General features: G+C 38.8%; 1 protein-coding gene across 1 annotated transcript; it reads right to left on the bottom strand.

Moving 5' to 3' along the window:
* Positions 1–3,805: 3,805 nt before the first annotated feature.
* On the bottom strand, positions 3,806–11,152 carry ppp1cab (protein phosphatase 1, catalytic subunit, alpha isozyme b). Its single transcript, XM_040006588.1, has 7 exons — positions 10,724–11,152; positions 9,631–9,762; positions 8,756–8,986; positions 7,801–7,905; positions 5,733–5,956; positions 4,849–4,983; positions 3,806–4,748 (listed from the first exon to the last, which is right to left on the bottom strand). Exons 1-7 carry the CDS (start codon positions 10,776–10,778, stop codon positions 4,653–4,655), a joined length of 978 nt encoding a protein of 325 aa, XP_039862522.1. The 5' UTR covers positions 10,779–11,152; the 3' UTR covers positions 3,806–4,652.
* Between the last annotated feature and the right edge of the window lie 138 nt (positions 11,153–11,290).

Genomic DNA, 11,290 nt, shown 5'->3' with positions numbered 1-11,290 from the left:
TGTGGTATGGGAAATCAGGCAAAAAGCATTCAAATAATGGACTACCTCAGCAGACTTCAAGCAGACATGTGTTTATGACAAGAAACCCATTTAACTGGTGTGAAAATCACAACACTGAAGTCACCTCGGGTTTCCCATGTATCTTTGTCAACTATAACTCCAGGAAAACAAGAACTGCTGTCCTCGTTCATAATACAATTACAGTCACTCACAACAGTACAATCGCAGACACAGATGGATGTTTTGTAATGTCAATACTTATTCCCCCCTGACAATAGTGAATTTCACATAAATTCTTCTCTATACTTAATAACCTACCTGGCTCAGAACACATAATAGGAGGTGACTTTAATGCTGTGCTCATAAATATGGACATTAAGATTATAAGCAAAACTCTAAACAAGAAATAAGTGACTGTACCTGGCAAATGTACAACATAAGAAAAAAAAAAAGTATTGTACAGTTGATAAAAATAGCCTAACCAGATTCAAAGAAATGTGCAACTGAGTAGGTTGATTTTTTTTTTTTTTGCTAGGGCACTAGAGTTTATTGATGAGAGAAGTAGCAGGATGAATTCATGAAGTGTACAGGGCTATCCTCTCTGCTCAGGTTCAGCAAAAAGCTTCTTTCAGCTTCTTCAGAAAGCTGAACTTACTTATGAATATGCATGAAAAAAACAAACCCCAATGACACCACAACACAAGAAAGCAGTTTAAGGCACTTACAATGGAAAAAAATCAAGCACTGCAATAAATTCACTCAAAAACTCAATACTTGTGTGTGGGCTGTCTATGTATGATCTTCATCTGAGCATGTAGCATGAAATTATTATTATTTTTTTGCTACAGTATCTGTCTGCACAGACAAAAATCAGCATAACCTGCATTTAAAGTGACGAATCGGGATTTCATGTATGACATACAACATAATTGAGGAGGCAGCACAGCTATTTCACTGTGTACATAAATGTTTAATGTATATTTGTGTATGTGTTGTGTGTGTGTCCTTTGCCCACCCGCTGCCTATTCTTTCTTAAATTTTATTTTTGCATTTAAATTAAACATAACATGCTTATACAAAATCAACCAAGAACAATTACTGTTTTTAACATTTGTGAACTTATAAGCATGAAAGGAAAAAAAAAAAAAAAAAAAAAAAGAAAGGAAAAAAGAAGAAAAAGAAGAGGAAGAAAAAACAAAAAAAACCAAAAAGAAAACAAATAAAATAATTCACGCGGAGTGTGAGGCATGAATTATGATCAGTTATTTTTTTAAGAATTCTAGAAATGGTTGCCAAATCATACAAAAACTCGCCAGTTTCCCCTCTCTATCAAATCTTATCTGCTCCACCCTGGCTACAGACACCATCTCATTAAGCCACTTGTTAAAACACGGGGCCGAAGAAGACCGCCACTGTAAAAGAATAAGTTTCTTTGCAGCCAGCATACCCATTGTAATTATCTGTTTTTGTGAAAAGGAAAAAGATTCGACTGATGCAAATGATCCAAGTATAGCCAATGTACCATCACGTGGTACTTTTTTCCTAAATTGGTTTGAAAACCACATAAAAATCCGGCTCCAAAAAGCATTCAAAACCGGGCAATGCCAAAATAAATGTGCAAGGGAACCTTCACCGACTTTACATCTGTCACATAAGGGGGATACAGAATTATAGATCCGGTTAAGTTTAAGTTTAGAAAAGTGTAGTCTATGAATGACTTTAAACTGGATTAGTTTATATCTGGCATTTATTGAGCCTTTCTGAATATTGGACAAACAATTTGACCATTGGTCTTCAGACAGAGGGACCCCGAGGTCTTCAGCCCATGTTTTCTTAATTCGGTCGGAATCAACTGGGATTGTAAAGCACTTAACAAACTGAGATATCAAATGTTTAAAATCTGCTTTCCGAATTATATCAAAGTAAGTATAACTTCGTGGCTTCAGTGGAAAGTCTGAAAAGTTTTGTTGAACAAAATTCCTTATTTGAAGATAACGAAAAAAATGTGATTGAGGTAAGGTTGATTTTTTTTTTTTAAATGTACCAAAAGTGCTGCATACTTATGCTTTAAAAACAACCACAGACTATTTACAGAAAATGAAAAAAAGTGTACCAATAACAGCAGGGATTTAAACAATTTATTGTGGAGCAGTGAAGGTTAAAGTCTAAAGTGTAACAGCTGCTGGGAGGAAGGACCTGCGATAACACTCCTTTGTGCACCTAGGACGCAACAGTCTGTCATTAAAGGAGCTCTGCAGTTCTGCAACAGCTTCATGCATTTAGTGGGAGACATTGTCCAAAAATTGTGTTATTTTTGCCAAAGTTCTTCTATTTCCTACCACCTGCACTGGGTCGAGGGGGCAACCTAGAACAGAGCTGTTCTTCCTGATGACCAAACGCTTCTAAACTGCTGTAGATAAGCGTCTGTTCTAACAGACAACTTGGAAATCAAGCTAATAAATGTGTTGGAGGAGAATGGGTAGGATACACACCTTTGGCAGGTCTTCATTATAAACCACGCTTAGTAAATTAATACAGATTAAACATTCATTAACCAATGGCCACCTGATAAATACGCTCTCTCTTTAGGGTCTGGGGGATATTTTGTGTTGTTTGGCGATGCTATGTTCTGGAGAGCTCTCTCCGATCAGGTCAGGGAGCGATTCAGAACCTGAGAAGTCAAAATAATAACCTGCTATACCAAGAATCATCCATGCTCTCATTAGATATGCTTGATTACTCTTCCCCCCTTTCATTTATCAATTTTTAGATGCGTGTGTATATATATATATATATATTATATAGTCATTTTCTTCCTTTTCTTATGTGCATCTATATTTGCTATAATTGTATCACTGTAAGTGTGTTGATATAATTATTGCTGCTGTTGTCACCTATTTTATCTTTCACCCGATCCATGAGGGATTTGGTTAGAAACACTTCCCATGTGGAGGTTCCTTGGACATTATGCGCACTCCACTCGCCCCGTGTTTCAATTATTGTATCGTCTGTGTTTGTAAGTTGACCATGTCCTTGTCCTGGATCTGTCTCCAAGTTGCTGTCTTGTTTTGTTCGTAAATAAAACATTTTAAAAAAAAAAAAAAAAAAAAAAAAGGATATATTCCCCTGGTGTAGATGAAGTATAATAAAGACTAAAGAATCAACCTTTAGAACAGGTAAATGGAAGAAAATTTAAAGTCTAACAAATATTTTCATATCCAGTAACATAAACATAGTTTATCTTGTCTTTTGTATCTCATGCCCTTTACCCTATTACCTTGTGCCCTCTCTTATTCCCAGTTTGATAGCCATTGCTGATAATATTTAAATACTTTCACCCTCTGCTGCCTTTACTCTTTAACAACACTTCACATATCTGTTTCAAATTAAAAGCCCTCCAGAATTTCAGTGCACAGAAACCTCTTTTTGGAAAAGACTTTTATTGTGAAACATTTACAGGAACATGTTTAAAAAACAAAACTTGCAACTTTTCTGTGATGAAATGCATTGTCTAAGATAATCTCCGGGTACAAGTATCTCCCTCTGCCAACCAGTTAGCCCATTACACCAGAGAATAAATAGAATATGACCAGAAAGAAATGAGACTGACAGATGAGTTTATAATCTGTTCATTCTTAATAAAAGGAAAATTCTAATAAGATTTGTTAATACATGCATTTATCATGTTTGAAATTAAAGTCACCTCCCAATTCATTTAGAGCCTTTAAAATAACCGCCCAAGCAACTAAGAGTACTATTGTATACCGAAGCAGATACGGAAAAAACGACTGAGAGACAGTACAGCTCAGATTCTCGCTTTATTGGTCAACTTGATGAAAGACTACAAAACGAATTCACAAAAAATCTTTCAAGTAATCAAATCTGTACAAACCTAAACTGGACTGTTTTTTTTATTTGTCGTTGTTTTTTTGTGGGGTTTTTTTTTCCTTCTTTTTTTTATTTTTATTTTTTTTTAAAACAGCTCTGGCTCATATGAATCTGACGAGTCATATGCACGTGTGTGGGCATGTGTGCAAATGTGCGCTCGCTCTGATAAGGTGACAAACTCCTCCCTGTTCAAGCATATTGTGATCATACTCCAACAGGCAAGACACAGCATGCACACACACGCACACACCTGTGTTTTCGATTTTACAGTACAGAGGACAGGGGAAAAAATAATAATATATATTTTAAAAAAAAATAATCCCCCTTCCACAAGTATGTACGTACACACCATCTGCTAACAAGAGCTTGCTGCCAAATTCATTACATCAGCAATCTCCCACCTTCTCCCAAACCCTGTCATTTCAGTCAAGTTACTGTACAGACAATGTGGTTTCAGCCTTTCAGTGGGAAGAGTGGTCAGAGAAAAGGGAGGGGGGGGGGGAGAGCAGGGATTATAAATCTCTAATATTCTCACACAGAATATACACGTGCACACATGATTTTAATGCTCACCTGCAGACGTTTGTAAGCCTGCACACGCGCACACTCACTCAGACCATCTGTAACATTAAACGTTTTAAGAAGTACAGATAAAAAAGGAAATAAAAGCCCTGGGTATAGGTTTGATTTCTGGCTGTTTGGTGAAAGAAAGGAGAAGAAGAGGTAGAGAGGGCAGGACAAGGGTCAAGGGCAAACTACTGGTGTCATTTCTTAGCTTTCCTAGGTGGAGTGACTGGGCGACCGGAGCCCATGCCCCCGCCCCCACCATAGAACAGCTTCTTATCTGCAGGTTTGAGGATCTGCACAAGGAAAATAAAGAAGAAGAAAAAAACCATGAGTGAAAAATGACAACAACCTTTAAGATTAGCAAGTTCAATCAGTGATCAGTTTCTAGTTTACCTGGAATGAACACATGAGGGTCTCATCTACACTCATCATAGCGCCGGCATTGTCGAACTCCCCGCAGTAGTTTGGGGCGGAGAACAGAGTCACAAGCTGCCTCTTTGCAAAGAATTCATATCCGTCCTCAACCACCTGAAAACCAAACAGGTTAGCAAACTCTCACACAGGATGAAGCACACAGCAGAACAATAGACTCTGCTACGGATGATAACACATGACATTATAAATGCCCCGTTACTAGCACAGCTTGACAAATAAGAAAATTACGCTAACACATCTAACTGCTGAACACAAACTAAGCGATAACTGCAGCCATGTAAGGCCAGCATCAGTACTGATGGAAACTACTCTAAATATCAACACATTAAAGATATTTTTAAGACTAAAATCAAAATTTAGCTGCTGAAGCTGGCCTGAAATCCAATTGTGCTTAAATGGTTAAAAAGGTTTTTAGCTGCTGTGTCACTGCCACTATCTAAACACTTCCCCCTGCAGCACTTCCACATGACATTTCTTAAAATACACAACAGCATCTGTAAAATTATTGTTTGATAAATGTTGCAGCCTTCTTGTAGCTTCAAGGAAGAGCCGCTTCAATGCTAATAGCTCCTTTACCCACATGACACACACGCCACGTGCACCTCGCCAGATGAAAACAATACCTGGTACCCTGCTGCAACTTCTAATAAAGACCAGACAACCCTCCAGCATCTTTAAAGGCAACCAAGGGTGGAAAAAAACATCCCCAATCAACTCCAAGCAGTTAAACACTTAACTATGAGGCTCAACCAAATCCTGTAAGTTATCAAACCCTTTCACTTGTGTTACTCATTTTTACTACCATGAAACTGAACCATTCAATTACATTTTTTGGTACTGACCTGATGGGCTCGACAAATGAGGTCCATGTCATGTTTGTGGAGGAACTTTGTCACCACATCTGCACCAAAAGTGAAAGAGACACCGCGGTCGTTCTCACCCCAGCCCAGCACATCTTTATCGGGGTCTGCCCACAGCAGGTCGCACAGTAGGCCCTGGTCAGGAACATCAGTGGGACGCATGACCCTTCTCACCTGCTCCATGGACTGGAGGTCTGGAGACAGACCTGGAAAATATAAATGTCCAAGAATTAAACTTCAGTAGTGGGGAAAAAAAAAAAAAAAAAAAAATCAGCATCTGATTTTAGAATTTGTTTTTGTAAAAAATGTTTGCATCCTGAAAAGATTCAAAGAGCAACCATAAAAAGAAAATGAATATCACATGCTGCAAAAACCCTGTGATATTCCTGGCGATGTTTAAAGGTAAATTTAGTGCTCAACTTTTAAATCAGAAGGTACAGAAAACAGAGAGGCCGGGCATCCGATGTTAACTTCACCCATATCCCAGCTAATAAGATAGCACCATCATGCAAGTAGACTGGATTGCTTCCTTTTAACAAAAGCCCATCACTGGAATTACAATCCAAAGCCACGACACTCCATGGTAGTTTTGCTCACACCGACTGTTTCAACGCACAAACACCACCTGAAACATCCTCACAAGATAAAGAACTTAGTTTTCTGAAGAAGAAATTTTTAAATGAGTACTTTCTATTGAATAATGTAGGATGTTTTTAATGAATGTAACCGTGGATATCTGACAGAGTGCCAACAGGACATGACTGCCTCTGCTGCAATAATTAGCCTAATTTCTCTTGTGAATAGAGCACAGCTGGCACATCAGTGTCTCCCTACAGGCCCTTTAATACAGAAAGCAGCATACGCTCTGAAAGCCATTCTTTTCTACGGCTTTTGCGGTGGAAAAAATTGTTTGCTGCTGTGTCGACTAAGAGCACTGACTGGGGAGAGCTTGCATGTGCCACGATGAAACGTACACTGGGGGTACAGAAATGCAGAATGACAGGGAGCGGGGAAATGCAGAACCTATGAAGACCTTGAGTGGCCACAAAAGATTACGCAGTACAAGCAGACTGCAGCGGTTTTTCGCTGGCTGCTCAACTTGGGTGTTAGCGCAGCACACGGCGCTTCCTTACCACTGACTTTGAGGACCTGTTGACAGGTCCTGACAGATTAAGAATTATTTAGTGTCTAAGATGTCTGAATGTTTAAGAAAATAAACTGCAGTAATAACTAAGAACTGTATCATATCATGATAATGATCCATAAGAAAATGTTTCATACGACGTTTTAAGAAAATGTCTAGTGTCAGAATGTGTTTAACTTTTTTTTTTTTTACATTTTGAACATAAATATGACAGCAAACAGATTACAAAGAAGTGCTTGAATTAATCAATAACATTTGGTAAATGATTAAAAAAAAATAACATCTACCACAGAGAGTGGTAGAAATAAAGCAGCAAGCAGCAAGTGTCCAAAGAAAAACTTTGAAAGACTGTCAAAGCCTGGAGAACTGTTTCTCAAGACCACTTTATAAAGCACAGGACATCCTGGCTCCTTTAATGCAAAATATAAAGAAATGACGGGTGGCTCAAGACCTTTGCACAGTACACGCTTATTACAAAAGGGATTGATGTATTAAATGACAGTCTGTTAAAGCTGTACCCGTTTTTAGCTATATCTGTGTACTGATCCAGGAGAAGGAATTACAAACACCGTCACCCCAAACGGTCGCAGCAGATGGCCGACCCTCCCTGAGCCTGGTTCTGTTGGAGGTTTCTTCCTGTTAAAAAGGAGTTTTTCCATCCCACTGTCGCCAAAGTGCTTGCTCATAGGGGGTCATATGATTGTTGTGCAATATAAAGCGCCTTGAGGCGACTGTTGTTGTGATTTGGTGCTATATAAATAAAATTGAATTGAATTAGTCTAACAAATTAAGATCCCGCAGTACTGCTAGACCATGACCATTATGTTGACAGATACAACAGAGCGGAGTCTAGTCTTTGTGTGTTCGCTCTGGATAGAAACCAAATTAACTGTTTGAAGAGGATACCTCCATGGCAACAGAAGATCTTCTCATCAACAATGGCTGCTACAGGCAAACAGTTGAAGCAGTCAGTGAAGGTCTTCCACAGTTTTATGTTGTATCGCCTTTTACCTGTGGGAGGAAATTACAATTACTCGGTCACAATCTCATCATAAGAGCTATAAAATCAGCAGCGCCACTTGTTTCAAGCTGAAAACACATTTTACATAAGCTGAGCTCTAAATAGAACAAAAAACATGTGACTGAATCACTGTTCCTACTGCCTGATCATGCTCCTTAGCCTGGAGCCCGGAGTACTGAGTGTTGCCCATGTTTCACCATCAATTTAAAGGAACTCACAAGGGAATAGATATCTTGTGTACACTGTGAATCTAAGAATACTTAATTAGTTAATAATCTACAGACAGGTTTCAAAGTGTCAGGTATATTTTCTTAATCGCAATTAAAAAAATAATAATAATAAAAAGAAACTGTAACCACCACACCTGTTGCAAGTGCTGATAAACATTACTTCACTAATTACTTGGCGTTTCTTTTGTTTTTTCCTCCTTATGTGTAAATCTGCCCTGTACAGTCTCTTCCTTCTTGTTTTTAATGTGTAAATCTGCATCTGCCTGTCACTTAGCTGCTGAAATACTTTCCTATTTTTCATTTCTATTCTATTTAGCTTTTGGTGTATTAAGATATAGACACATATACATCCATTTCTCTCACCCTACATCTATTTATCTATATTTTATATATTTCTATATATGATAAGTTTGATGTTGTGTACACGTGTTTCCTCTTTTTACAGTTTCGGTATCAACAAACAAAAAAGAAAAACCAAGGTGTCCTCTTGACCACACCGAGGTCTGCTGTGTTTTGGCCTACACTTTTCTATTCAACTGGTAACCACAGAGAGCAGTCGCACAACTTTCCAAATTACTGTCTGTATCTGTGTGCATATATCATGACTTACACTCGTCGTAGAAGCCGTATATTCTGTTAATAGAGGCGCACTCATGGTTTCCTCTCAGCAGAAAGAAGTTTTCTGGGTATTTGATCTTGTAAGCCAGCAACAGACAGATGGTCTCCAGGGACTGCTTGCCTCTGTCTACGTAGTCGCCCAGGAACAGGTAGTTGCTCTCTGGTGGAAAGCCTCCATATTCAAACAGCCTGAGCAGATCATAGTACTGCCCGTGAACATCACCTAGAGAAACAAGCAGTGTCAGAGTGGAAACAGCAATGTTGTTCAAAGGTGTGATTATCGTGCTCAGTATATGAGCACAACAAAGGCTGAGGGAGTTGGATGGAGGTACAACATGACTAGAGACCTTGAAGATTAGCACTTTATACCATGACTGACAAAGTGTTATTTTAAATAAACACTTATTACAGAGTTACCTTATGTGTGTGTTTTGTTATGAGGCTGCATTTAGTACGAGGATGCTTATGATTTCTACTGCAGTACAGACTGTTCCAGTTCCTGAAACCTGTTCCTTAAACTAACATTCAACGCAGTCAGTCAACGTTAAGGTACGGCAGGAAAACTCCAGGGAAACTTGAAGTACAAAACAGAATTGAACCAGCAAGTCAGTACCACTTTATCCCGTGAGCTGTTTATGTGGCAAGATTACAGCCATGAAGAATTAAACACTTCTTTTTTTTTTTTTAGAGCCAGTCTGTTTTTAATTAACTATAATAACTTAGCATTTGGTCATGTGAATACTAGAGCATAGTATGCACATAAGCTGACTCATAATGGTCCAGCACTCTAAGCTTCAACAGCTTGCTATGTTGTTTGACCACCCTCGAGAATTCCCTCGACTCCAAAGAACGCCACTTAAGCCTCACCACAAATCTTGAGGGGCGCCTCAAGTTCAAGCAGGATTGGCTGGCTGAGGAAGATCTCCCGGGATTTGAGGCAAAGACCACGGATTTCATTCTCTGTCAGCTGAACATTTTTGCCAGGTCTGGAGCCTTTCACTGTAAGGGGAAAAAATGAGTCAGAAAACAACAGCAGATTCTTACACTGTTTTTAATAAGAAAGGGGTAAATTATTACAAGTGGCTATTGGGTGATTATTCTCATTTCTCTCTGAATAAATGCAGCTTAAAGTGTAATTTGTAGGGCATACTGCCATGGACAGTTGGCTCATTTCATTTTGTGCACACTGTAGCAGTGAATCTGCTATGTTCTTGATTAGAAGCAACATAATTAGAATAAGATCTCTCAAAATAAAGGAGAACAAATCTGTGGATTACACATTTTACAGTGGTAATCAGAGCACTCATTTATAATCATAATCTGCAAATGTCACACACTTTTTCGTGAAGAATCTTGTATGGCTCCAAATACAGCCAAACCAAACATAAAGACAAAGACATTCAGAGGCATCCAGAGGTCGACCTATATATATAGTGAACAGTGATAGTTAACAAATCAAGACTCAGTAGCACCCTGGATGATTTTACTGGTGTTATGGAGCATTTGCTCTCTGTCCTACAAAACAATAAAAATGTGATTACAAGTAACAAAATAAAATGACCTCACCCTGCTAGCATAAAGGAGTGACCTTTTAAATTTAACCGTATAACCACTTCAGTGTGTACCCAAACGATGTCTGCACAAGTATAAAATGATGCATATTTCTGCATCATAGTATGTTTCAATGCAAGTTTAACGAGACCAACTCTCACAATACAAATGGTGCGAATACATAACTGTGTTCAAAAATATATATTCAACCCGTCTCTCTTTTGTATTCAATTTCCGTTGACAACATTCAAACAAATTAAATTTACTGAGAAGTGCTATGCTTCCTTTGCAAGAAGCGCCGGATGAACTGAACTTGTTTTTACGGCGTTGGCGGCTACCGTTCCCTAGCCGCAGTTGGCTAAAATGGCTACCTCTTTGAATAAATATCGAGCGAAATACTTGGTCTTACCTTCGAGGAGACGCTGTATAATGGAGTCGATGTTCAACTTGTCGGCTTCTGCCATGTTCTGCCCCTGTTCCGGCCGACTTCTAATAACTTCTACGAATTCAAGAGGTACTGGGTATTAACTGGTTGCCGAATTATAGTTACCTGAACTAGTTTAGTGTTAATCGGCTATCGTTAGCCCGCTAGCTAGCTAACCTTGGGGAAGAATCGGCTACCTCAAAATTTGAGGCGAGATTTTGAAATGTTAACGATGTGATGGCTGTCATGTACTTCGGAAATCACATTAATCGACTAATTCCATTTAGGCATTCGAATTTCGTTTAGTCTATTTGTATTTTCTCGACTACGTTATTGTGCGGCAGCTACTAGCACCATGCCATCGACAAAAAAAGCTGCTGGACGAGCGTTAGCTCAAAGCGGTGTTGAACGGAAGTGGGCTGACCGCTGTCGTGCCCCCATTGGTTAGCTTTAAAAATAGGCGGAGTTTGTGACATCCTATCTACTCCTTGATTGGTTGTTTTCCGTGTCTATCAGCATTTACTTATCTCAAACTAATTTGTAAAAAAAGGG

The sequence above is a fragment of the Simochromis diagramma genome, unplaced genomic scaffold (genome assembly GCF_900408965.1).
Source record: "Simochromis diagramma unplaced genomic scaffold, fSimDia1.1 OVJJ01000518.1, whole genome shotgun sequence".
NCBI lineage: Eukaryota > Metazoa > Chordata > Actinopteri > Cichliformes > Cichlidae > Simochromis > Simochromis diagramma.
This window is presented reverse-complemented; position numbering and strand designations above follow the sequence as displayed.

Excerpts from the sequence above, each read along its gene's own strand:
- ppp1cab (XM_040006588.1), bottom strand. The coding sequence starts at position 10,778 with ATGGCAGAAGCCGACAAGTTGAACATCGACTCCATTATACAGCGTCTC. Across the intron at positions 9,763-10,723 it reads TATACAGCGTCTCCTCGAAG|TGAAAGGCTCCAGACCTGGC; the intron begins GTAAGACCAAGT and ends TTCCCCTTACAG. Across the intron at positions 5,957-7,800 it reads GATCTTCTGTTGCCATGGAG|GTCTGTCTCCAGACCTCCAG; the intron begins GTATCCTCTTCA and ends TATATTTTCCAG.